We start from the raw sequence: 27,862 nt of genomic DNA on the forward strand, positions 1-27,862 counted from the left end.
CGGGCGCTAGGATCGAGCGCACAGCTGCCGCCGAATTTAAAGAGACATACACCATTTGTTTAAATAATACGACCATTGGAGAGAAAAAATACATACATTGTTTCTCGTTCTCTTCGTGGGTACCGATGGGGTCTCAGAAGTGATCCGCAGGCTTGATGGTGTAGTTTTAGCAGGGATTGCGAGGTCCGAACACACTTGCGGGCTCGATCTGGAAGTCCATACTGGAGTAACTGGGTGGCCGTCCGTAAAGTAGACTGGACTTGTTGGGGGAAGAGACCTGGGTGGCCCCCCGAAACGAACTGATTTTTGCACGCCAGAACTAGCCGCAAATACGGAGGGACGGTAAATCATCGCGGCTTCGGTGGCTGTTGGTGGGGAAGGAAACGCACCATGGCGAAGATTCAGGCTCACAGCAGCACTGCGAAGCAAATCAACCAGATCCAAGACAAGGCCTATGTGGTTCAGAAGCAAGTCCAGCAGCAGCACTTTCAGAAACTAAAGGTAAGAAAGCAATGCCGCAAGTGCATGTGTTTCCTTCTCTCGTAAAACGCATTGTGTATTAGGAAGTGCTGTGCTGTTCATATGCATATGGGGCATATCAAAGCATTCACACTCAGTGTGTGTGTCTGTGTGTGTGTAATGGATTTGAAAATCTTACGCACTCATTTAGATCATTCCGAAGCTAGAAAAGTCGATGTATTGTCGTCAAACGCACCGATTCCAGGTTAAAACAGCGCTAGTTTATCAGTCAAACATAATGGAAGTGCTTGTGCTGTATTAAAGTCTGATGTTTTCCCTCTGCGCGGTCCTGTTTTCACCGCCGCTCTTTGTTAAACGCAAAACCCGCGGATATTTATTAAGCGTCCGCCAGAAATAACTCTTTACATTCCGTGTGTTTGACATTACACCGGTTTGTTTAAATTTAATTGACGTAGATGAGAGAAAGAAGGGGGGTTTGCTCAGCTAACAGCTGCTTTTGTCATGAATATTTCGCTTTTCGTTTTAACATGGCATTTTAAAGACATCAAAAGTGTTTATCTCAAGCCGTTCTCTGTTATAAAGCAGCTCCAATCGCGATTTGTTTGTTTTTGTTGTGAAATCGTAGTGGGGTTGTTGTGACTAGCACTATTGCTAACGCAGCAAAGCTAAAAGAGTCAGTGAGCCTTTATTTTCCTCACTGAATATTAATAAAAACCACAAAGAGAATATAAACCGTCTGTTTTTCTCTTAGACCGCATGCTTTTTGGGTCAGTCTTTTTGCATTGCAGTGGTTGCATCGGGCATTGTAACTGTTCTTTTTATCTCCAGGCTTTATTTAGGCGTTTTTTCTCTCTCGTTGGGGTTTTTGTTCTTGAGAACAGAAGAAAAATCGACATCTTCCGTTTTGTATGCGTGCAGCGGTTTAAACATCGCATTTGACGGTGCTTTACAGTTTCTCTTCCATGATTAAAATGTTGGCATTGTATTACTTGAATAGCGTAAGCAAATGCAAAGTCATTCAATATGATGGGGGTTCACATCCACAAGAAATGAACTCGATGCCCCACATCTCTCTCACGAGCCCAAAAAGAGAAAAGCGACCATAACCTCACTATTGTGTTTTGGACATTACCATAGTAATATCACGACATTCTTCAAAGTAAAACTTCCCCTGACAGTACTGTGGTGTAGTTGTATTAGAAGGTAATGTAGTGGTAGTAAAATTCATGTCTTTTTGTCTTTATGCTTCGAGTACTTTCTTGAACATTACGGTGTCAAAATAATATAGTACTTTATATACTTCTAATATAGTTGTAGTATACTATTAGTAATATTTATACTTCTATTAATCTTTTTAAAGAGCTGGTCCACTTCGATATCATATTTTAAACTTTAATTGATGTGTAATGTAGCTGTGCGAACCTAAACAACATCTCTGAATGTAATGTGCTCAAAGTTTAATTCAAAGGGAGACATTGGCTTTTACATGGTTGGCTTAGCCTACAGCGAATGACGTTTGGAGACTACAAAAAAAATACATCTGGGTTAATGATGTCATAAACTCTTCAGGTTACACACACCCCATGTGCAGCGAAGGGGCGTGGCCAGAGGCGCTGTAATGTTATAACAGAGATGCTTCGTGGTGATGTGGAGCTGATCTGCGAATCACAGAACGTTATGTTAGCTGACCAATCAGAGCCTCTTGAGGGCAGGTCTTTAGAGGAACTAGAAAATATGACTGTCGTTTTCATGTTAGTTGAGTAGCTGTGTATATAATTAAGATATATGAAAAAACAACATGATTTTCTACCAATAATGCATGAGTACACATTGCTTTCCACCTCATAAACACAACCAAGCCTTAAAAAAAATACACTCTGGACCACACTGGATAACTAGTGTAAATGCATGTTATTACCATGTCATAGTGTTACAGCACCATGCTTCGTTGTAACAGACGCCAGCTAGTGAAGTCCTGTGCAGGTAAGTGCTGTGCTCCTCTGACCGCAAAAAGGTGCTCTAGGAATAGACAGGATGGGCCATGGTCTTTAGCCTCCTTGTTAGAGCAACCGACTCCCATGCGGAGAGTTGCCGGTTCAATCCCAGCTCAGAATGGGTTGGGTGGTGTGGGACCAGCGGGATTACATTGGTGCGTGACCCAGTGAGCTTTAGGGGGGTGAGTGTAACAGACGCCAGCTAGTGAAGTGCTGTGCAGGTAAACCTCACTCCTCTGACCGCAAAAAGGTGCTCTAGCGACAGACGATAGGGGCCATGGTCTTTAGCCATCTTGTTAGATCAACCGACTTGCATGCGGAGAATTGCCGGTTCGATCCCAGCTCTGAGCAGGTTGGGTGGTGTGGGACCAGCGGGGTTACATTGGTGCCGTGACCCGGATGGGAGTGAGGTTTGGGGGGTGAGTATAAGTATATAGTATGAGTATATAGGCTAGCTAGCAAAGTGCTAAGCAGGTAAACCTCACTCCTATGACAGCAAAAAGGTGCTCTAGTGACAGACGCTAGGGGCCATGGTCTTAAGTCTTCTTGTTCGAGCAACAGACTCCCATGTGGAGAGTTGTCTGTTTGATCCCAGCTCAGAGCGGGTTGGGGGGTGTAGCACCGGCAGGGTTATACAGTACTTATTTGGTAACCGTTTTGTTCCTTTGCAAATGCTTATGTTGTTATATTGTTTTGTAAATAAGTGTTATTCCCACTGCAGGTAGAGGATGCTTTATCTTACTTGGACCAAGTCAAAATACGGTTCGGAAATGATCCAGGAATCTACAATAAGTTTTTGGATATCATGAAAGAGTTTAAATCGCAAAGGTATGTTGGTGTCTGAGCACTTAAAATCCACTCTTTCTGTCTGATGCATCTAAAAACACCAGTGATTATATTTGTGATATCTCCATCCACAGCATTGACACACCAGGCGTTATCAACAGAGTTTCTCAGCTCTTCCATGGACACCCGGATCTTGTCCTGGGATTTAATGCCTTTCTACCGCCTGGGTATCGAATTGAAATTCCCAAGAATGGAATGGCATTTCTTCAGTCCCCATTTTCCTCGCAGGTAGGACTTTTGCTGCATCAGTTTACTGTGTGTTGGCATTTTGTCTGCTTTGTCATTCATTTTCACTGCTTATTTCAATTCAATAACCGTGAAAAGGTCATCGTTGGCCTGCATTCACAACTGGTTTTATTCTGAGTGAAGCAATTTATTTAGAGAATTTGTTTAGGACTGGACTTTATTTTGACCTATCAGGAATTGACTGGGTTATGAAAAGTAAGCATGATGCATACTAAAATAGAAACCATATGAACTCACTGAAATAAAATACAAGAATCAGAGCAAGTAATTACATTTTAATGAGTGATTGCTAAGAGAAACACTTGTATTATTCTGAATAATGTGCACTGGTGAGGCATGCACACTAAAACAAGGTGTGCGTATTTTTTGAGTGAATAGGGTTGATATTGATTTCATGTTGACTTTGGCCCTGTCCCAAATGGGCCCCTCGCTAGCTTCCTTAGAGTTCACACTTTGATGACGTCATGCCACATAGACTGCGGGGAGTAGTCCAGTCACGTTAGCTTTGTTTTAGAATAAACAGACCATGGCTTCAAGAATGTATAAATGGTTCATTATTACTTGCTTATAACATGTTTAGTTGGACTAATAACATAATGAGCTTTTGTTCTGGACGTTTCTACTTGAAGCTCTTTACAGTTCTGTGATGAATAGAGTATATGCACATGGACTTTTGATTTCAGTAAGCCAGCCTCAGCACTTCTGGTGAATGGTCTTTCCATTATAAATTTGCCAAAAAGGTTTGATTTCTATAAAAATCAGCGATCTTCACTGCCTGATAGATATACATTATAAGGTGGGTCTCAGACCAGACAGGAAGCACTGCATTATAGTTTATATTCCATCTATTTTCCCCCGCCATGTCTTTAAAATATGAACATTTAACTTTTATGGCATTTCAGCGCTAGCCTGCTGATCCTGATGGTGCTAGCGGTTACACAGTCTTTCATTTCGTTTTTCACCTGAACAACTAAACGAATGCTTAAGTCTATTTAAATGAATGTATTGTAATTGCATTAGAACATCGACCGTATGAAATTGAAAGTAGTCACATTAAACTTTCACCGAAAGTTTATCAACGGCTGGAAAACACTAGCTGTTAGGGCTGTGCGATTAATCGAAATCAAATCGCAATTTTAAATGTTACGATTAGTTTATCACTAGAGGCTGCAATATAAAATGTGTGTGTGTGTGTGTGTATATATATATATATATATATATATATATATATATATATATATATATATATATATATATATATATATATATATTATTTAATTTCCCCCGCACAGAGCAAATGCATGACTGCCGGCTGTGTGTGACCATCTTACTAAACAATTGAGTGAGCACACTTTTGTCCTGCCCAATCAGAATTGCGCAACCAAACTATGCCCACAATAAAAGAAAGAAAACAAACAGGAAATCACTGACAAGTGGAATTATGGCGTCTGCCTCTTCAGAAGCATTAATAGACAAATTAATATTAAAAAAAAACAGCAATTGTAATATGGGAATATTTTAGATTTAAAGTCACAGACACCAAATAAACACAGGTCATTTAAGAGCTGTCGCAGAATTGTTGCCACAGCTTACAGATTATTGAGCTCAAGCTTGACTACAAAATTAAATCGTAAATCAAATAACAATATGTCAAAATTACAATTTAGATATTTTCCCCAAATCGCACAGCCCTACTAGCTGTGCATATACCTCACTGCATTTGCAGGTAAACTGTGTTCATACATTAAAACTCACCAGTTAAGACAGACTGTTTCATACTATGTTTTTTTTGAAATGCAACAGAAAGCTTATACAGATATTTTTAAAGAATATAGTTTTGTTCAGAATCAGTGTGTTAAACTGAAGAGATGGAAAACACATTTATGTTGCAAATAATGCATTTCAAATAAAAGCTGCTCTTTTGAACTTTCAATACATCAAAGAATCCTGATTTTATTTTTAAAATCAGTTTAACTATTAATGTATTCAGTTATCTCTCTCTGTATGTGTGTGTCTGTATATATGACAGACTTTATTCAGCCAAAGGGAAAGTTTTCTTTCATTTTACATTCCAGGTTATTTCTCCATCTAATGCAAGCGAAAAAAGCTTAACGTAGACTTATGCTGACTGTCCAAAATCAATATTTAGGCAGCTTCAAAGTATTCCACACAACCTCAGCTGACAAATAAGGCTTTCCTAAGGAGAAGGTTCAGTCATAGTCACAAAGTAAAACTGATATGCATATCTGTAAATGCTCACCCTGGCTCTGGTTTGGCTCTGGTTCATTTCTAATGGACATTGAGAAGGCAGTGTGTGATGGGCAGTTATATGAACCTATGTGTGGATGTTGGCTTTCTAGGTAATAGCCATATTAGAGTAAAAACCTGATTATAATTCATTTTCCACATTCAGCTCCATGTCATACACAGTCATTTCTGTGTGGATTTCAAATTATACTTGTGTGCGGATGAACGAGTTTGACACATGCACTCTTCCGCATCAACATTCATCTGTTTTATGAACACACAGACATCTACAAAACCCCCTGATGATGAACATTAGATCAAGGTGAAGTTAAGGTTTTAGTTAAATGCTGCTTTTTCTTTCCCGTCAGGTTTCTCCAGGAGCAGGAAGAAGTACAGGCAGTTCTGTCGTCAGTGCCTCTTCATCAACAGTGGTTGAGGCAGCAGGGCCAGCTCAGAATGAAGCTGTGACCTCTCCGGAGAGCATTGCTTCGTCTTCGGGACCTCCTGAACAGTTAAGCAAGTTGACACTTCCTCTACCCAACCGAGAGAGCCAATCACAGCCAGCGGCCACATCTGTGTCCCCTCCCACTTCCGAGCCCAGCCCTGTGGAGTTCGACAGCGCCATCAGCTACGTCAATAAGATTAAGAACCGATTTTTGGACAACCCAGAAACCTACCGGGCTTTTTTGGAAATTCTACACACATACCAGGTGAGTGCAATGGCGCATTTACATTTGCTCTGCAAAATTTCACAGGCAAAATTCATAATTTTCTAAAGGATTTGTGCAATTGGGAGTTTCATTACAGTGAAAAAAGTTGTCCACTCTCATTAGACTGATTATATCGTGTGATTTACTTACACTGACCAACAGAAAAGCTTTATGGCTTGTTTTCAGCTGAGGTGTTTATACATCTAACATTACTGACAGTGGGTCTTTTTCCATTCAAAGAAATTGTTAATGTGACAATGTTCGTCTAGGTTTGACACTTCCAAACCTATAGGTGATATACCACACAGCTAAAAGAACACTCAATTGATTTCAGAAAAAGAAAATAAAACCGCTAGAATGCCAATGGCCTGACTTAAATCCGAAATAAAGTACACGATCAATTTGAAGACCCATAATTTAAATTATGGGAAAAAAAATCACAACTGAGCAATGTATTCCATTCTCCATACAAGACGAGTTTTATCTTTATAAAAAAGCACTCAATACAAAGTATTAAATGTGCCATATAAAGAAAATCTGGGTATACCTATGCATAGTCAAATAATAAGAGATCAGTGTATGGAAAAAGCCGTACCATGAGCCTTAAACACCATTGTTTCCTTGCTCATGTAAATTACGCGAGTGTAAAACCCTGGTGGACAACAGACCAATCAGAACACAATACAGACTGTTGTGCTGTTCATGGGGCACACCCTCAGCATTTGCATGTAGCTACTTTAGATCACATTCTATGATGACCAGCCACATTATCAAAAGTTCAGCAGCCACTAATATGTAGAACACCGCATCATTAATACGCACACAGCAGGCTGCAGTAAATACTATAAGGGACTTTTATTTTGAAAACTGTAGACACAGAAAAAAAGACAGATCTTATTTATGTGTTGCTGTGCATAAGCCATCTGTTTATATGTGCGTCAGAAAGCAAAATGCAGGATATACCGATTATACTTTTGAGCTTCACCCTGAAGAGGCATAAGATATGTTTAATCGTGTCTTTTGTTAATTTATCGTGTTTATTGTGAAATATGCCACCCATGTTTGTAATGAATCAACAAGAACATAGACTGCTAAGGATAAGTGTGCCTTTAGTGCAAAATGCATGTATAGTAATGCTGTCATATAACACTTATTGTCATTTTTTCTGAAGGGAAAAACAACAATAAACATTATTAGGCATCATCTGTTTATGCAGAGTAGGCATGGGCCAGTATAAGATCTGACGGTATGATAACCTATCCATATATCACGGTATTGTGATCACTGCTCTAAAATATATTCCTTTTAAATGTCTGGGTAAAAAACAAAAACTTTTTTTTCCCCTTTGAAAACAATATCTTTTTTTATTTTTTTTGAAAGATTTATTATATTTTGGAGTAGTAAACCTGTCAGGCTAAATGATTCAAATGATTCATTGACTTCTGCTGTCTCCAAAAAAAAAACTGATTTCTTTACAATAAAACTTCTTTGGATATTTTTTTCTGCTGGAGATACTGTTGTCCTAAAAAACAAAGGAAAAAAAAGTAAACTAAAAAATCTTACACATACCATAGGAACAGTATTAAAGGAAATTTTGGCGGTTTTAAAACCTTGACTTTTTCAAACCGCGGTATACCTTGAAAACTGATATCTTCCCATGCCTAATGCAGAGGTTGACAGTAATTCCTTGCTGTGTTTTCCTGGCTCAAGGTTAGGTGTAGGTGGTATTCCGATAATGACATTTTAAAACTTGAAGCAATGCATTTTGCGTTATTCTTATAATCTTATATAGTGAACATCTTTATATATACAGTGGTGCGGAATAAGTATTCAACACGTCACCATTTTTCTCAGGAAACATATTTCTAAAGGTGCCGTTGACTTGAAAATTTCCCCATATATTGGAACAACCAAAGAAATCTATATATGCAAAGAAAACAAATCTAGTTAGTTTACAATTTAAGTTTTGCGTAATAAAATGAAAGGACACGGGGAAAAAATATTGAACAAATGAAGAAGGGGAGGTGTAGACAAGCAGTGAAATCCCAGACAGCAGCAGTAGTTGTAGTAGCAACTGTCTGCCCTTCGTCATTGTAAATAAATATTAGCTGCTTCAGTCCAGCATCTACATTATCAGGATGATGAAGATGAAACCAGGGTGGACATTTCAGCAAGACATTGATTCAAAACACAGCCAAGGAAACACTTAAATGCTTTAAGAGAAAGAAAATCAAGCTGTAGAATGGCCCAGCCAATCACCTGACTTAAATATAATATAAAATACAAAATAAAGATCAGATTTGACAGACAAGACCCACAGAACCATCAAGATTTTTACACTCTGTTGAAGTAAAAAATCACAGCTGGGCAATGCATGACTTCATTCTCCATATGAGAGGCGTCTTTAAGCTGCCGTCACCAAAAAAGCCTTTTACATAAAGCATTAATTACAGTTCAATACTTTCTCTTTGTGTCATTCCATTATTACACAAGTTTTTTTGTTTTATTTTTATGTGTATTGTTTGGGTTTTTATCAAAATCTGGTTCCATGTCAACAGCTCCATTAGAAATATTATTCCAAGGAAAAAACATGACGTGTTGAATACTTTTCCCCCACTGTAAAAAGGCTAACATTAAGTGTATCCAACTCATGTGCAGTGCTCGAGCATTTCTTGGGGTCTGTAGGTAGCCATGACTGCCTGCCTGATTTTTGTCAAAAGACGGAAGTGGTACACAATTTAATGAAGGTAGCCACCTCGTAATTCTCTATGCAGGAAAAACCCTGCATTAGTACATCTCTGTCAGTCTCTTTTGTCGAGTTTAATTATAATATAGCCACTATTATTCACAACACAACACCGGAGCTAAACAGGTTACTCTGTTGGGTTTGTATTAGAGAGCTCAATTACTCAATGTAGGTAAAACAAGCCTCCACCACTCAATTGAAAAAGATTTAACAGGGCATATACTCTATTTATTAAATATTTTATTCACAAATGAAGTGTTAAAATTTTGCACATTTATTTAATGTGCTCCTCATACTGTTTGTGTGCGCATGTCTGTGAGAGAGAACACTTGAGAGCTGTCACAGCAGAGCTTATTAATATTTCACAACCGTTTTAAATATGGTTAATATGGAGCTTCTGATTCTGGGGGCATTTAATCGAGTAATAAATGAGCATTTCCAGTGTTTCCTCTTGGATTTTTTCAGCTGTGGTGGCAGGCCTTTTACACATGTCTTCCAACCACCTATAGCGTTATTTCAATGACAGATGTTTCATAACTGAAAGCTTCATTGCATTTACTTGCCTCACGCATCACGCAGCTCTGTCAGTCAGTCAGCATGTAATGTCAAAGGTTTAAACAAATAACGCACATTACTACTACCATTATAGAAAAGTTTGCTCTGTCATAATTCACTTACCTTTTTTATACGTTTTGGTGCTTTTTTTTTTTTTTTTTTTTTTTTTTTTTTATTATAACCTGCTATTAAAAAAAAAACAACCGACTGAATATTTTGAATGAGAAGCTGTAATGTAGTCATGGTGGGAATGAATTTTGGTGTGGCGCCCTGCCAAGGAAGAATGAATGTAGCGAAACAATTTATGGATGTTTTGTTTTAAACTTATAGATATCAGAAAAAAACTTATAGAATACTTCTACCATTAACTTACTGAATCAGTGCAGTATATGGCACCTTTAAATGCATTTATGCAGCACTTTCTCCTTGGGTTGGTCTATTGTTACTACATACAAGCTCATTTCTTTAAAAAAAATGTCTTTAGTCTTTGTAAACTGACTTTGTGAGTCTAAAAGAATGATTGTCTTTGTGACATTTAATCAGAAAATTAATCTTTTGTAGATTTCAGCCAGTCAATCAGATTGGTTTTTGGCAATTGTCTGTCCTTTTTTCATGCAGTATACATCGGGCAGTCGATGAATCTGCTGCCTGAGGCAAGGCCTAAGCTACCACCTACTAGCACTACAGGAAATGGGCCCTTAAAATGTTTTTCCACCCATCCCATAAACTTATCGATGTTCATTGATTTTGTGCGTTTTTTTGTGTCCATCTGCAGAAGGAGCAGCTGGAGGTGAAGGAGAGCAGAGGTCGCAGCACTGGAGGAATGACAGAAGATGAGGTTTTCTCTAAAGTGGCCAGTCTTTTCAAAGGGCAAGAGGATCTACTCGCCGAGTTTGGCCAGTTTTTGCCTGATGCAAAGAGATCTCTGGTTAGGAAGTGACTGCTGATGTGTCATTTTCACCAATAAGATTTTTTTTATAAACCCCATATTTTGTTCCTAGTACCTTGAGCAGCTAATCTGCATATTAGCGTAATAACTGAATAATGACAATATTAATGTTTAAAGTTTAGCATTAAATGCATCATCGTTATTGGAAAAAAAATACCAACAGTGATCTATATCTAAATATTGTTGCATCTCCACATACTCTTGCTAATTTGAAACTGACAAGCATTGTGTCTCTGATTTGCAGTTCACAGGAGGTTCTTTGCCGCTGAAGAAAGTGGAGGAAGAAGAACTTAATAAACAGACCAAGAAAAGACCAAGACCCATGCTACTGCCCCACATGACCCCACTTCTGAAGGTTAGCGTTCATTTATGTCAATGCAAGAAAACTTTAAAGCTCTGTATCTGAAAGACTTAGAAAGTTGAAATATCTCCAAATATGTACAGCTTTCTAAAAACAGTCTCTCTATGCCTGTAGAAAAAAATGAAGTATTCCTGTTCCAAAGACCCATCTTTTGCCTCTGTTGGAAAACACGGAGTCCTGCGGGAATTCACGTTCTTTGACAAGGTGCGTTTCACAGGCAGAATAGCTCAGAAAAGTTATCAGTAGTAAGTCAGCAGTTAATCCCCAAGGATTTATTACACAGTCGAAGCCACTGAACAATTTCATTTATTTATCTTTATAGGTTCGTCGTCTGCTCAAAAGTCAGGAGGTGTATGAGAATTTCTTGCGCTGCATAGCCTTGTTCAATCAGGAAGTGGTTTCGGGAGCCGAACTCCTGCAGCTTGTGACTCCATTCTTAGGGTAAGAAAGATTTAAATAGGGCATGTTTGTTTAATCCTGTTTGTTTTCATACGGTGCATTTCACAGCTTTTTCGTGACAGTCGTGAGTCATATTCCATTGGTGTTTCATTCTGCAGGAAGTTTCCAGAACTGTACACCCAGTTTAAGTCATTTTTGGGTGATAAAGAGCTGTCTCATGTCATCTCGGGGCTCTCGGACCGCTACATGGAGGGTGGAGGCAGAGAAGTGGATTACGCCTCCTGTAAGCGCCTGGGCTCAAGCTACAGAGCCCTGCCCAAGACATACCAGCAGCCCAAATGCAGCGGCCGAACTGCTATATGCAAAGAGGTACTGTTCTTCCACCAAATACAGTCCAAGTTGTGATGTTGTGTAGGAAATGTTGTTAAAGGTCCTATTAAGTGCTTAGAAACGAAGAGAGGGTGGGGCATAGAGTGGCTCCTCCCTTTAAAAACGGCCAATAGGGTTTTGTTTTTATTAGAGCTCTGCCATTGAGAGTGGTTGAGATCAAGCTCATCAAATGAAAAGCAAATGAGAAGTGTCTCGAAGGGGGCAGGGCATATCAGATACTACAGAGCATTTGATTGGTCAAGATTTGATGAGAAACTGAAGTATGAGGTAACGTGAAAAAAAATCGTTGATTGATGAGCTTTAGATGTAAATATGAATTTTATCATTACTAAATGCAAAGTTTGTCACTGTTTTGGCACAGACTAGCTTAAACGGAGATTAAACGCATATATCCTTAAAACTAACAGACTGAAACTAACATGTAAAAAATATTATTTTCATTTCATGGGACCTTTAAATGGTTATATCTCATATATTGTCTATTTTGGGTGAAAGGGACACATAATCTCATCTTACATTTTTGGTTAGGGTTATCTCAATTCAATAAGCATTTGTATCAAATACATTTTGACTTTATATATCTCAATTTAAATAAATCAATTTCTATCCCAATCTCATTTTTTCAAATTCTGTTTCATCAAAATATCAGAAATGTTATCTGGAAATATAAAAAAGAAATCCTGTTTTTATATAGGTATGGGTGCTCAGTTGAAAAAGCAATGCAATCATTCTTTCCTCTTTACTACTAATTATAGCACAAAATAAATGAAAGTGCAGTAACATGTCACTTAGCATACCATTTATTTACCACAGGCTAGTCTTTTATTGTCCACAGCTCATTTGTTTGCTAAATAAATAAATAAATAGATTTAAATATGTGCACTGTACTTGCATATATCAGACCCCCTGGTTTTTAACAATTTGTTTTGTGATTTTTATTTATTTTTAGTTTTGTGATTTAAAAAAAAAAATCACAAATGATTTTGTGGAGGTAATTCTACAATATTATATATATATATATATATATATATATATATATATATATATATATATATATATATATATATATATATATATATATATATATATATATATATATATATATATATATATATATATATATATATATAAGAGATGCACCAATGTAAGCTTTCGCTATTGGCCATCGGCCGATAGTTTGAAAACCTCCGATGATCAGTGCTGATATATCCTGTCAATCAAATTGTGCAGGAATGTGATGCGCTGTGTGTAAAGATGTCTCTTGTGTGGAATTATTGAAGTAGGTCGCAATGAGAACAAAACTGCAATTTGTAAGCTATGCACAGCTAAAATTTCACGAGGTGGAATTTCAGTTAAACATTGTAACACAACTAATTTGATTACACACCTTAAATATTGACAAGCGAAGGAATATGAAGACTTCCTCAAAGCTAAAGCAGAGGCCGCTTTAACTGCAAAAACTAAATGCCAAACAAAGGCTAGAGAAGTCTTCAGATGTAAGCCCTACTAGTATGCTTGGTGTCACTGCGCAGTGAATCGATTGTGATTTTAAACTTTAAAGTCTTTAACAACCATCTTTTACCTGCTAAATAAGGACAAGACAAGGAGAAAATACCTGTCCTCTCCTTGTACAAGCGTCGATAGTGAAAGAACCTTTAGCTTAGCATCTAATACCCTAAACGAGAAAAGAAATGGTCTAATCTGCGATAAAGCAGAAATGCTTTTATTTGTGAAGAACTTGCCCCTTATCCTTGTATGAGATTTTGTGAGCAGATGTTCAGAATTGTTAATGGTGATGTCACTTAAGAAGAGCGTTAAAAATGTTATACGTTTGATGTTCGATGATGCAGAGATAGTCACTTTTTTGTGAGAAATGCTTTATGATCCAGTTAGTCTTTAGTGGATATCATCAAAAAAGTTTAGATTAAAACGTTTGACAGTTACAAAACAGAAATGCTTGTTTGTAAATTTTTTTTGAAGAAGGCGGTTCTGCTGTGGTGACCCCTGATTAATAAAAGGACTAGGCTGAAAATAATATGAATGAATGAATGGATTTGAAGAAAATGCTTTGTAAGAAGAACAGGTTTCATATCCAACTAATATTAATCCGTTAATATCATAAAAATTCCACCCCCTTCCATGTAACGTAATTATTGTGAGGGCGCAGGTGAGACCCTCAAATACATCATGTGCGCAGCGTATGCAACGCCTATAAGTCATGTAAAACAGTTTATTGCAAACTGAAATAAATATAATTTCATTATATGGTTTGGGATTGGATGTTTTATGTTTAATTTTGCGTTGGATTTAGCAATCGCGGAATCACAAAAAATAGGGTGTCTGATATGTAATTATTTTACAATAAGATTTAGACTTTTTATTGTAAAAAAAAAAAAAAGGTCTTATTTGTAATTTACATGTCCACACTTGTAGACGCACGTTTGTTTACTGAGTTTGGCCTCAGTTGCTAATTATACCCATTAAGTAGACAATGTTTTTGAACTTTAAGGAAAATTGTAATTATTAATTTATTTAAAAACATAGCAATAATTTATTCAGAAATAAATTAATGACTATAATAAAAAAGAGGGAACTATATATTCACTTCCCCCTCTGCTGTACCAAAAACATAAACCATGACTTCTAAACATCCCATACTGTGGCCGCCAGGTATTTAAAGGAGATGCGTTAATAATGAAACAAAACCCTGGGTTGCTTCTGATCCACAGATAATGCTACAAATCCACAGAAGCTCAAATCTCCATGAATCATTTGGACAATGAGATGTTTCAGCCCCCACACTCCATTTGAATGGAGGCACTTATCTCAAATAGCTCTTTTTCTAGGGTGCCTGGAGAACCCGGAGGTGTTGTTGCCAAACACTTGTTTGTAAACAGTAATTCTATCTGTGGAGAATAAGCTTGATATTCATGCTACAATCAGGTCAAGTTTCTTTCTTTTTTTAGGTGCTGAATGATACATGGGTCTCATTCCCTTCCTGGTCTGAAGACTCAACTTTTGTGAGTTCCAAGAAAACACCATATGAAGAGCAACTTCATCGCTGTGAGGATGAGCGGTTCGAGGTAAGATGATATGTTGAAAGAATATATGAAGGTTTATAGTTCAACTCAAATGCTGTTGAGATTGATATTGATTTCTGTCCTTTTTTTTTGCTTCGTAGCTGGATGTTGTGCTTGAGACTAATTTGGCAACGATAAGAGTATTGGAAAGCGTGCAGAAAAAGCTATCACGCCTTTCACTAGAGGATCAAGAGCGTTTCCGATTGGATGACTGCCTGGGTGGCACTTCCGAAGTCATCCAACGGCGTGCAGTCTATCGTATATATGGCGATAAAGCTCCAGAGATCATAGAGGGGTTGAAGAGGAGTCCAGCCACTGCAGTTCCTGTTGTACTCAAACGGTTAACAAGCTATTCGAATTTTCTTTGTCGTCTTGTTTGTTTTCCCTCTCACCACACTGCTTCTTTTTCCACATATAAAGACCTAAAATGTCAATCCAGGTTTCATTTGACAGCTAAATTAAAGGGATGACTCATCAAAAATGAAAACCGTAGACGAGCTTTGTAATTTTTAGGTGCAGAATGTCTGTTGTTCTGTAGTAAATTGTGCTCATAATGTTTTGGCAATCTCTCAGTCGAAGAGTTTCGAGAATAAATGGATGATTTTTTTTTCTGCCGTAGTTTGAAAGCGAAAGAAGAGGAGTGGAGGGAGGCCCAGCAGGGTTTCAACAAAATCTGGAGAGAGCAGTACGAGAAGGCGTATCTGAAATCACTGGACCATCAGGGTGTCAACTTCAAACAGAACGACATGAAGGCCCTTCGATCCAAGAGTCTTCTCAATGAGATAGAGAGCATTTATGATGAGGTGAGTTTAGCAGGGCTCGCTTTTTCTGCCTCCGTCTTTGGATCTTGGAAAGAGCTTTCCCCATATATAACTGTAATCTGTCCCTGAAAGAAATAATTTAGGGCAGTGGTTTTGAACACTAAATTTTATTGATTTTAGAAGCGATTATTTTTAGTTTGTCTAATTCTCGAGGTTAGGGAAGTTAAAGTTCTTGCAGAATGAATCAGAGAATGGCAATCCCAAACCTCATGAAGCCATTTATCAGGCAATATATTAAAGAAATGGCAAGAAGAACGGGCACAGTGTGAAAATAAATAACTCCTTATTTGAAATAATTGCTGTGGTTGGAATAAGCTGCATATAACTTTAGAAAACAAGACATTGACAGTTTTCTACGTAAGGTGTCAGATGGGTTATGCTAGACAGACTCATGGTTATTTAGTGAATGAAGAAGCAAAATGTCAATACTTTAGCTGTAACTTATGAGACAGAATGAATATTTAAAGGATGTATCTTGACCCAGAATACAAATATTATAGACTGCATTTTAAAAAGTGTTTTCATCATAGTTGATGTGCATCTTTTCTTATCAAATAAAAAGTTTATCCTATTCCGTTATGAACATGTTAAAAACATCAGTTTTTTTATGCGCATTTTCAAAATGTATGCGCATTTTGGCGTTTCCATCAACCATTTTTTTATGTGCATATCCAAAATGCACATAAAAATAGGTGGATGGAAAGTAGCTACTGAAACTGGTGTTGAATAAACACTATTACTAGAACACAGATTTAACTAAAAGTAGCTGCAGAAAGTTGAAGAGTTCAATGAAGTTTGTACTTTTATAATGCTTTATTATTTGAAAAGCATAAATTATGAGCCAGATTTGTTCAGTTAAATGGCCTTAGCAAAAAGATTTTCCCCTTACTATTTTATTCTTTTCTTGTATTATTAAACAACAAATTTACACCCTTTAAAAACTACAGCTAACGGCCAACTGTGCTAGAGGAAACAACTGTCTAAATCAGCAGGCATCAGAAGCCTATATTCATCATTCAAAAGGGGAAACTGAAACTAGCATATCTATAAACCATAAGCCATGCAGTGTTCTCTAACCATTTTTAAGTATGAATAATGTAATAATAACTATCTTCATTCCAGACGTCTCATGAATATGTCTGTGTAGTAAAATACTACCCTGTCAGTATAGTTTTAAAGGGATAGTTCATCAAAATGTTTCCCCAAAATTTTTCAGTATATCTTCCTTTGTGTTCAACAGAAGAAAGAAACTCAAACAGGTCTTCAACACGTGAAGGATGAGTAAATAATCACAGAATTTTCATTTTTGGGTGATTTATCCTTTTTAATTTATGCTCTCTTGTTTTACTTTCACTCTTATTGTACCCCTTTTTTTATTTATATATAACAAACTAGTGTTGACGATGTGAAACGCCACAAAAAAAAAAAAACACTTAATGAAAGCCCGGCTGAAATCATACCTGTCATCTATTGTTACCAGTGTTGGGTAGAATTACTTATTAAAATAATATATTACAATCTTGGTCACTTTTTAAAAATAGTAACTAAATGGGTTACTCCAGTTTCTTTTTTAAGGGAAGTAATGTGCTATATTACTTTAAAAAGTAACCTTACCACGGACTGATTGTTACTATGGACCCTTTTCACTGGTATGAAGCATTTAACTGGTATTAGCATTCATCATCATCTTAAATCCTTTAATGTTTTTAATATTTAGGTTTAAAAAAAGTATGTACATTTATATGTATTTATATATACATATTTATTATATCATCTTTGCATCAAATTACAAATAAACGAATGACCTCTTATGTGAGGCATTTGAAATACAGTTTTTGTATGGGGCAGGACAGTAAATTTGAGGTTGTTCTCTCTTTTGGATGCCATTGTCAGTGTCACACTATTTTTTTTTCCTTTTTCTGAAAGTCTTAACACTATCATCAAGTTTTTCTTTCATTATTTCAGCAAGTAGGATTGTAAAAACAATTATTTGTACTCACCCATTCATTGCACTCTAATTTTACCCAACTATGATGACTTTCTATACTGAGAAACCATTCGTCCATTGTTAGAAAAGTCTTTAGTGTTATGCTTACTAGTGCTTTCTTTTCCCCTCTACACAGCGGCAGGAGCAGAGCACAGAAGAGGGCAGCGTGGGTCAGCAAGGCCGTGACGGCACAAGCACAGCGCCAGCCAGCGAACCCCACATGATCTTTAACTATGAAGACAAACAGATCCTGGAGGACGCCGCTTCCCTCATCATCTACCACGTCAAGCGGCAGCCCACCATCCACAAGGACGACAAGGACCACATCAAGCGCATCATCCAGCACTTCGCCCCAGACCTCTTCTTCGCCCGTCGTGGAGAGCTGAGCGAGACTGAGGAGTTCACGGACGAGGAGGCCGAGGGGGAAGACGGTGCGGCCGGAGGAGGTGGAGTCTCATCCACAGGACAACAACAGCTGAACGGCGAGTCCAGAAGAAGACGATGCACTTCTCCTCAAAGCATGGACACGTCTACGGCAGCCCACAGCATCAATCCCGAAGGAGAGGCGGTGGATCTGAGGGACCCAGAGGCTGAGCACCAGAAGGAGATGGATGGAGTCTACAACCTGTTCTTCGTCAATAATAACTGGTATTTCTTTCTGCGGCTGCACCAGACTCTGTGCTCGCGGCTGCTGAAGATTTACAGGCAGGCCGAGAGACAGTTGCTGGAGCACCGGGCAGAGCAGAACCGGGAACGGCTACTCATGGGAGAGGGACGCAGAGAAAAGGCAAACGACCTGGCCATGGAGCTCCGTCTAAAGCAGCCGAGTGAGTTTTTTTTTTTCTGAAATATACACATATCAGCACGTAAGCATAACCGTAAATGTGATACAGTGGTATAGTCCCTCGTTATTCGTGGGAGTTACATTCTAAAAAATAACCCGCAACAGGCGAAATTCGCAAAGTAGTCTGCTTTATTCTTTAGTTAGTATAGATGTTTCAAGGCTGTAAAACACTTTATGCACTTTTCTCAGACCGGCGTTAACATTTTCACACTTTTCAGTTCGAACCTTCATAGAAAAATAAGTCCAGTATTATAGAATGAAACCAAATATCAAAACCATTTGATCATTCATTTATCCGGTAATGACACCCTAAAGCCGCATAACTTCTACCTTTCTTTAGCATGTCCAAAAACTTTTTTGTGCAATGATTAGCATCTTCCATCTGATACCGCAGGTGCCTTTGACGATGCAGAATGTTTCCCCAACATTGTGGGGAGAACCTGCAAACATGCAGTATAGCACTTTAAAGTCACCGATCGAAGATTTACACTGTCAATTTGGCAAGCTGAACGTATTCTGCACTGTATAGGAGACACGGCATGGAGGAGATTGATTGACAATGGTCTACAGCCAGTCAGGACACAGAACATAATTCACTAATCAGGACGCAGAACACAATGCGCTGTAGGGTTGCACGGTTTGCCTGTTCTATGGTAGTATCACGATACTATGGCTCCAAAATACTGGCAATGCCACTGTAATGGTTTGGTTAATGGTTTATCTACAATAGATTATGTTGCATGTGGGAAAAGTCTAAAATGCTTGCACGTTTGTGCAACAATAGACCATTTTATTTTAATAGTCTGTGGAGCCCTTTAAGGTTGCAAAACTGCGTAGAATTCATGGCTTTTATGGTAGCCTATTGCACGTTTTCTAACGCTTTAGTTCGAACATGCATCTGAATTGGTTAATTTCTGTTCCTGCTAGTATGATTTATTAGCGACCGCGACAATCTCTTTAAAAGAACGTCTCACAAAGTGAAATTTTGAATTACTTTGGATTGTTCCCTAATAAGACTAAAAAAAGAGATGGAAAAACCCAAATTAGCAACAGGAAGCATTGAAACAATTTGTGACCACCTCATATAGCCTAATTTTGTTGGAAAAATCCTCTTTTGAAACCAATTTCATATGTATAATTTTAATGTTTATTTTTTTGGCCAGTTATCCACAAAATAAACAAAGATTGAATAAATTTAGTTGAAGTGATGTGAAAAAAGCTGTAAAAAAAAAAAAGCATGTCAAATTGCACAATAAAATCTGCAAAGCCGTGAAAAGTGAACCGCGTTATAGCGAGGGATCATTGTATTGGAAATATTTGCAAATAAGCAAATATTTTATTGTTTTTTCTACAAAAGTTCAACAAAACATAAGCTTATATTGAGTGAGTTGTATAATATTTCTGCTATATTGCCAATAAAATTGTTCTGCTCAAGCTCGTTTGGAACCATTTCAGCACGTTTGTTTCATAATTTTTATTTTATTTTATTTTGCTGAGCAACCCAATAATCAAGTGATTCAGCAATCACAGAAAGTCGCCTCCTTTCTAAATTATTTGCAGTTTTAAACAAGTTGATTTAATGAGTGATTCAGTTAATCTCTCTTAAAAACAGACTTGCCACCACCTACTGGTGGTTATATTGTCATGCATTTATCCATGACAGACCAAGGTACATGACAGGTACCCATCACTGGGAAACATCCAAATACACTCATTCACACACATACATTAAGGACAATTTAGCTTACCCAATTCACCTATACCACATGTTTGGACTTGTGGGGGAAACCAGAGGAAACCCACATGTGAGAACATGCAAACTCCACACAGAAATGCCAACTGACCCAGTCGGGGCTCGAACCAGTGACCTTCTTGTTGTGAGGCGATTGTGCTACCCACTGCGCCACCGTGCTGCCCAGCACTAAATCAATCAAAAAATATTAATCTTACTGAGACAATAACTGTTACATTTTACACAAGTTTGTACTGAAACAAACTACTCTGGTTTATTTTGGAAAACTTTATCTAGATTTAGAACTCCATTGGCATGATTGCAGGTTTAACTTTTGTGTGTTTTTTTTTTTTTTTTTAAATTTATTTTCTGTATTTCAGGTGAGGTAGAGTTAGAGGAATATTACCCAGCATTCTTAGACATGGTACGCAGTCTACTGGATGGAAACCTGGAGTCCACCCAGTATGAGGACACCCTGAGAGAGATGTTCACCATCCACGCTTACATCGGCTTTACCATTGACAAGCTCATTCAGAACATCGTAAGACAGGTGAGAGTGAAATGTTGCACGGGGCAATATGCTGCACTTTTGTAATATTTCCCCCCTACTTTATTTCCGTTATGACGTTAGTCAGGGTTTCTTCCAAAGGAAATTTTACAACAGTGTTTCCACTGACTGACATTTTACAGATGACTGGTAATGCTTTGGACCATTAGAAGACTAAATGGAGTCTGATAGGCCCTTTAATTGTTGCTAAATATTAAATAGACTTGTGTTTGTAAACATAAGCGTGCAAATGTATTGTTTTTTGGTTTTCAAGTTTGATTTCATGCATTGTGACAAATGGCTAACTGTAAATTTTCTCTCTCTGATTTAAAAATTGCAGTTTGTAACTCAAAATACAGTTGTAACCTAAAATGCTTGTTTGCACAATTTGTCCAAAACGGTGATGCAATGTATAAAAATTAAAAACAGCTATTTCTAAATTATTTCAATTAAAATAGAACTACTTTTTACATTGGACAATTAAGAGAATTTTATTCTTGTCTATTGGAAGTATTTAAGATTATTTAAGACACCAATATTTTTGCCCTTTTGTTTCATTCACATGATTCTTTCAGCCTTATGGCATTTATAAGTGTAACAACACCTTAAATCAGGGGTCTCAAACTCAAATTGGTGGGGGGCCATATCAGTGACTGACAATATATAGGAGGGCCGTTTTAACATTCTAGCACACAAAAAAAGTGGAAGTCTGATGTTATTGATAAACTCAGATATTCTTCCGCAGATTATCAAAGCTCCTTTTTGTTTCTTGTCAGACATATTGAAGTAGTTTAAATTGCTATGAAAATACTGCAATTTAATAATAGGCATAATAATTATAATTATTATCCCTCAATCAATTGTTGCTTAACCAAAAGTTTAACAGATTATATATATATATATATATATATATATATATATATATATATATATATATATATATATATATATATATATATTATTTTTAACTTTACTGGCAATTGTTCTTCTCAATATCATTCTTTTTTTTTTTGTAAAACTAAAACCAAAAGAGGAAAAATATGTATATATTCACATTGACTTTAATATGTTCAATTTAGCCAGCAGTAAAATTCTACTAATGCACATTTTTATACAATTCTTTAATTATGCATATTAGGAAGATCTATTAATGAGACCATTTGAACCGAATATTAGATAAAATATCATATTTACACCACCAGTATAACGTGTAAGCCATGAAGAGGTGTTTGTACAACAAAATACAGGTGATATAAAACTGATTGTAATCAAATGACCCTTGAATATTTACAAAAATAGAGCATCTACGGGTGTTTATTTCAACATTTAATTCAGCCCCAGAAATAATCTGCATGTGCGTTACTCTTGACCGCATGCTGAGAGAAACCGAAAGGAACCCGAATATATAGTAGTATATTAAATGTCCAGTAGGTGGGGGGTCAAAACCACAAGTGTATATGCAACTGCACAACAATAATAGTGATTTAAAAATAAATGTTTTGTTGGGCCGAATCTCATTATATTTTTGACGTCAGTTGCGGGCCGGCAGTTTGAGACCCCTGCCTTAAATCAATTTTGCCAGCTTGTTTTTGTTAAATGGTTGGCTGACGGGGAAACAGTAATTGTGTTGTGAACGGTAAATTTTATAGTTAAAAAGAGCAAGTAAACTCCTGTTATTGCCCCATTGATTATAGGCCACATGTCTGTATTCACTAAAAAGTCTTTGCTGTGGTCTAGCAGTTAACATGCTCTTTTCTTTTTTTTCTTTCTCTCTCTTGCTCTCTCTCTCTTTCAGCTTCAGCACCTGGTCAGTGATGAGGTGTGTCTACAAGTCACTGAACTGTACCTGGCGGAGAGGAAGAGAGGAGCCGCCGGTGGGAATCTCTCATCCCAGTGTGTTCGTGCCGCATGGGAAGCCAGCTATCAGTGGAAGGCTGAGAGAGTAATGGCTGAGGAGAACTGCTTTAAGGTGACTGAGGCTAATGCTCTCTAACTTCTTCTTTTGATCATGTGATTTTTTAAACCACCTCAGTTGCATTAATGCTCTTAATTGTTTTGTGACTACATTTAGTTTATATTTTCTTGCCTGTTTTTTTTTTTCAGGTCATGTTTATTCAAAACAAGGGTCATGTGACCTTAACCATCGAGTTATTGGACACAGAGGAGGCCCAGGGCGATGATCCACTGGACGTTCAGGTACTTTCTCACAAGCCATTTTCATGACAGAAAGGAATAGAGGATTTGTGATTTATTCTAATGGGTTAATCTGGTTTTCTGGAGTTGGAATGTTGCTTAAATTTCTTATATTGTTTCAGAGCCTGTCTAATTACATGGAGCAGTATATTGGGGCCGAGACTCTGTGCTCTCAGGCTGAAGGCTACTACTTTAAGCCTGTGTTTCTGCCCAGGTAAAATGCCTATATAGATATTTTTATGATTGTTCTGATTCTGATACTAGTCAAGTTTTTTTTTTTTTAGTGTAGAACAGTAAATAATATTTCAGTTAATGCATGTCTGATAATAAAAATATTCTAGTTCACTTAAGGTATTTGTTAAATCGTTTCATTCATAAAAACCCCAATTAAACACACCTGAACCATCTCATTAAGGACATTAAGACATACAATGAACTTACTAGCAGATGTGTTACAGCAAGTTAGAGCTAAACTCTGCAGAACACCAGCCCTCCAGGACCAGTTTTACGCGCCTCTGCGTTAAAGGATTCATCTGAAGCACACCATAACCTATTGATACAAGGCTAGTCGATGTATATAGAAATCCACACTCAGGTATCGGACTCTGTATTTGCCGATACCCTTAGCCCAGGTATGAGAAACGGTAACAAAACCAGAAAAAGGGTCAATCTGAACATCTCTAAAAAATTTTATTTTAAGGTTGGCCATAACATGGTGTAGATACTCCCACCACTACTCCCTTGTTATTTTAGACCACTTTTATTACCAGATTATCATAATGGTTTCTGTAATAATCTAGCAAAAACAAGCATTTATTTATTTTTTTGCATCTATTTAAATACAATGCTTTTTACAACGGTGCATGTGTTTAAAGCCTTGTTAGTATAAACTCTTGGTATGGTTTTCTGAATGCACAGATCTGTGAAACATGAGGAGAACATGAGCACAACTCAACTAAACCCTACGCCCTTAGCCATGCCTTGGGTGGGAAATATTTCATTTTGAAAAATAGCGATGTGCATTTTTCTAGAAGCAATGTAGATTTTGTCCTTTGTAACTTTGCAAAGCTTCATCATGCTCAAACAACACATTCCACATTAAATGACCTTCTTTTAAAGGGATAGTTTTCCCAAAAATGAAAATTCCCTTAACATTTACTCACACAACCTCAGTTAAACACAAAACAAGATATACTAATGAACATTGGAAAAAAGCAGCCACTGACGCTTATTCTAGGTATAAAGAAATACTATGTAGTACTATAGCTGTTTTCCCCATTTCTTCAGTATATCTTGCTTTGTTCAACAGAAGAGAAAATGGGTTTGAAACAAGTAGAGGAAGAAGTAAATGATGACAATTTGTAACTATCTCTTTAAGTCTGCTAGGTTGCAGCAAATTGACAATTGTTCTGCATCCCTCTGTGTCTCCTGCAGGAATGTGAGACATTTCCGTGGCTGGCAGATCAAGCAGGTTGAAGCCATGCGCTGCCGGAGAGAGTGGCATAGGAAGATGGGTGTAGAGACAGCCGGAAACCTGGACTGCCGATTCAAACTGAACACACATAAGATGGTGTTTGTGATGAACTCTGAGGACTACATGTACCGTCGAGGAGCCCTGGTGAAGGCACGGAGGGTATGTAGATAAAATACAAAAAGAGGTCCTTTTTCAGTTTTTTTTTTTGTTAACATGCGTTTTGACTAGCTATAATAGCTAACAGTCTACATTCAAATAAATTTTGCTAACTATATATTTGGGCTTTTTCAGCTTTTAAAAGAGAAGATAATACTGTATACTACTTTAATAACACTGTAAGGTCTTTAATTAAAAATATAATTATTGTGGAAAAGTATGCAGTATTGTATTGATATTATTATAATAAATGTAATTTTATTTTGTTGTTTTTAGCGTTTTATTTGTTTGTTTGTTTTTTTTCTGATTTGTTTGTCTCATTAGCCCCTTTCACACAGTAATAATATTAAATATATGTAAAATTTCCGGAAGGACTAGATTCAAAAAAGCAGTTCACACAGACAAGGACTCCCACAATGCACTTGTATTTGTAAACATAATAGGGGTTAGGCTTTTGTTGATGGTTTTACTTTTATTTAAAGCTTTAGCATTCATGTAGCTGCTTTTGCCCCAGAGACATCCAAATGCAGAAGTGCTAACTGCAGCTGAATGTTTACAGATTTTATTACAAATTCTGTGGATGGATAAGTATTGTGAACAACTTCAATGTAAACATATGAAGGAACACTTTTGCATGTGGAGACGTACTCACTGGAGCACTTCTTCACGTTCACTCATATCTGACTAACAACTAGCAGCTAAATGTGTCTGGAAACGTATTCAAAGCCATTTATTTTCATAATCAACTAATCAATGTTCTGATTAGTTGGAGTAGACGTCAGACGTCAGCGTGTTCTAAACGTGAATGTGCTCTTTCCGGCAATTTTCATTCTGCGTTCACACAGAGCAGCATTCTGGCAAATTGGCAGTAATGTTACAACTTCTCTTTCCGGAAAATTGCCGGAACGAATTTACCAGTATTTTCAAAAAGGACCTGTTCACACATGATGCCTTTCCGGAAAAGTCTGCATGTGTGAAAGGAGCAATTGTTTTTATTCATTCTCACCGTAGTATATTTAAAAAATGACTTGAGAATTAGCTGAAATCTTTTTTTTCTATGTTTTTAATTTAAACTAATACTTCTCATATTATTAAAATCAATAACTGTTAAACTTAAACATAACTGTTTTCTGCTTAAATGTTTTAAAATATAAGCTTAATTTTCTCCAGTTGCATTATCCTTCAGAAGTGTTTCTAATATGCTCAACTGTTGCTCAAGAATGATTTCTGATAATTATCAATGTTGAAAACCGTTTTTGCTGTTTGTGATTTTATTAAAGTTGTGATCATTAATTTATAAAAACAAAACAAAAAAAAGAGCAGCATTTGTTTCTAATATAATATAATATCATTCTTTTAAAACATTTAAACATTTATATGTCACTTTTGCTCAATTTATTGCATCCTACTCCCATGGACCCTTTCCACAAGACTGTTTTGACTGGTGTAACGGTCATTAGCATCTCAAATCCTTGGCAAGAAGGTCACTGGTTCTGGTTCACAGTTGACATTTCTGTGTGTAGTGTAGATGTTCTCCTCGTGTTAACGTGGGTTTTCTCTGGATTCCCTTACAGTCCAAAGACATGCAGTATAGGTGAATTGGGTAAGCTAAATTGGCCATAGTGTGTGAATGCAAAAGTGTTTGGGTCTTTCCCAGTGTTGGGTTGCGGCTGGAAGGGCATTTGTTGCATAAAACACATGTGTACAACTAATGAATGAATGACTATTTCCGTTACTGAAAAACCTGGAAATGTGAAAAGGGTCCATTGAAGTGTTATACTCCTTCAAAAAAAAATCTGACCCAAACATTTGAATGGCATTGCACTTCTTTGTCTTAATGTTGTCCTGTGTCTGATTGTAGTCTCAGCACAGAGTAGCGCGGGCTCAGCATGAGCGCTTTGACCAGTGGCACCGGGGCTGGCTGAGTGAACACGTGTCTCCCGCCGCTGAGCGCAGTGTGCAGGACTGGCTCATGGGAGAAGATGATGAGGACATGATCCCCTGCAAGACCACTTGTGTGTCCCTGCAGGTCAAAGGCTTGCATGTCAACAGGTACCAGGTGCACTACAACAGCAAGGCCCCCGCCTCACCGTAACGACCTCACGCCTTCAGATGGAGTTTTGTGATCTCTCTCTCTCTCTCTCTCTTTCTCTTTCTGTCTCACTCACTGATTCATTCTCACGGCCGAGGTCAAGTACTCTCAGCCCAAACACAGCGTTTAAGGAGGACAGACAGCTGCTCAGAGGAAGAAAATCCTCATCGACGAGCATCACATCTCAACACTAGTCCATCATGACCGATGCAGTTATCAGACGTTTCAGAAATGTGAATGTCAAAAACTTTTTTCGTTTGTTTTTTTTAAAGAAAGTCCATTGTAGTTTTTAGCACCTGAAAGCAGAGTTTGTTTTGTTTATACTGAAGTATTGAGAGACTAGGTTTAAAGTATGTCTGCAAACATCTGTATGTGTCTTTTTGTACAGTACAGTCGACTCAAGAGCTCGAGCAATTGCATATATGCGGCAGAAAGATTATTCCGTGTGCATTTTCTTGGCTATGAATGATGACCTGGAAAAAAATTATGTTTTCTCTGGCGCACACTGGTATCTTATCCGTAATGTCCTTGTTTTAGTTCTCTGTTTTGTGTTCTTTGTTTTCATCGTCTCTTCTAACTAAACAGAGATTGTCGGTGTCGCCCGTCAATCACTGCTCATGATTTATAGCCCGTTTTGTTAAATCTTTCAGATCATGTATCATATCAATCTCGCCAAATCCTTGCTTTTGTTTGGTGTAATTTTTACATATTAAAACAGAAAATGACAAAATATCAGTGTTTTGAAAAAAGAATGTATAACATTTATCCTGTATCAGTTATCACAAAATAAACAACCTAGTTGTGCAGTTCTTAAAGAACGGGTTACGATTCTTGATGAATTTGACATCATCTTTAATTATGCAGCATTATCCCATTTTATGAATTTTCTTTTTATTTTTTATTTTTTGGTGACACTATATAGGGATGCTCCAATCAGAATTTTTGCAGCCGATACTGGGTACCGATTGCGGATTCTGACTCTTCACGCTTTATATAATTTTGCCATTGCATAA

General features: G+C 37.3%; 1 protein-coding gene across 1 annotated transcript; it reads left to right on the forward strand.

The window, feature by feature from the left end:
- On the forward strand, nt 1-27,667 carry sin3b (SIN3 transcription regulator family member B). Its single transcript, XM_056463931.1, has 19 exons — nt 1-501; nt 3,196-3,302; nt 3,395-3,548; nt 6,182-6,523; nt 10,600-10,752; nt 11,018-11,128; nt 11,249-11,338; nt 11,457-11,575; nt 11,692-11,902; nt 14,890-15,006; nt 15,105-15,343; nt 15,623-15,806; nt 17,948-18,638; nt 20,768-20,937; nt 22,730-22,903; nt 23,038-23,130; nt 23,250-23,341; nt 24,562-24,760; nt 26,619-27,667. The coding sequence occupies exons 1-19, from the start codon at nt 391-393 to the stop codon at nt 26,850-26,852; spliced, it is 3,591 nt and encodes a 1,196-aa protein (XP_056319906.1). The 5' UTR covers nt 1-390; the 3' UTR covers nt 26,853-27,667.
- Nucleotides 27,668-27,862: the final 195 nt, after the last annotated feature.

This window comes from Danio aesculapii, chromosome 8 (genome assembly GCF_903798145.1).
Source record: "Danio aesculapii chromosome 8, fDanAes4.1, whole genome shotgun sequence".
Taxonomy (NCBI): Eukaryota; Metazoa; Chordata; class Actinopteri; order Cypriniformes; family Danionidae; genus Danio; species Danio aesculapii.

What these genes read in the sequence shown, in the direction of transcription:
- sin3b (XM_056463931.1), top strand. Translation starts at nt 391, where the DNA reads ATGGCGAAGATTCAGGCTCACAGCAGCACTGCGAAGCAAATCAACCAG. An exon ending in GAACTGCTATATGCAAAGAG is followed by an intron (nt 11,903 to 14,889) that starts GTACTGTTCTTC and finishes TTCTTTTTTTAG; the next exon opens with GTGCTGAATGATACATGGGT. An exon ending in TTCAGAACATCGTAAGACAG is followed by an intron (nt 20,938 to 22,729) that starts GTGAGAGTGAAA and finishes TCTCTCTTTCAG; the next exon opens with CTTCAGCACCTGGTCAGTGA.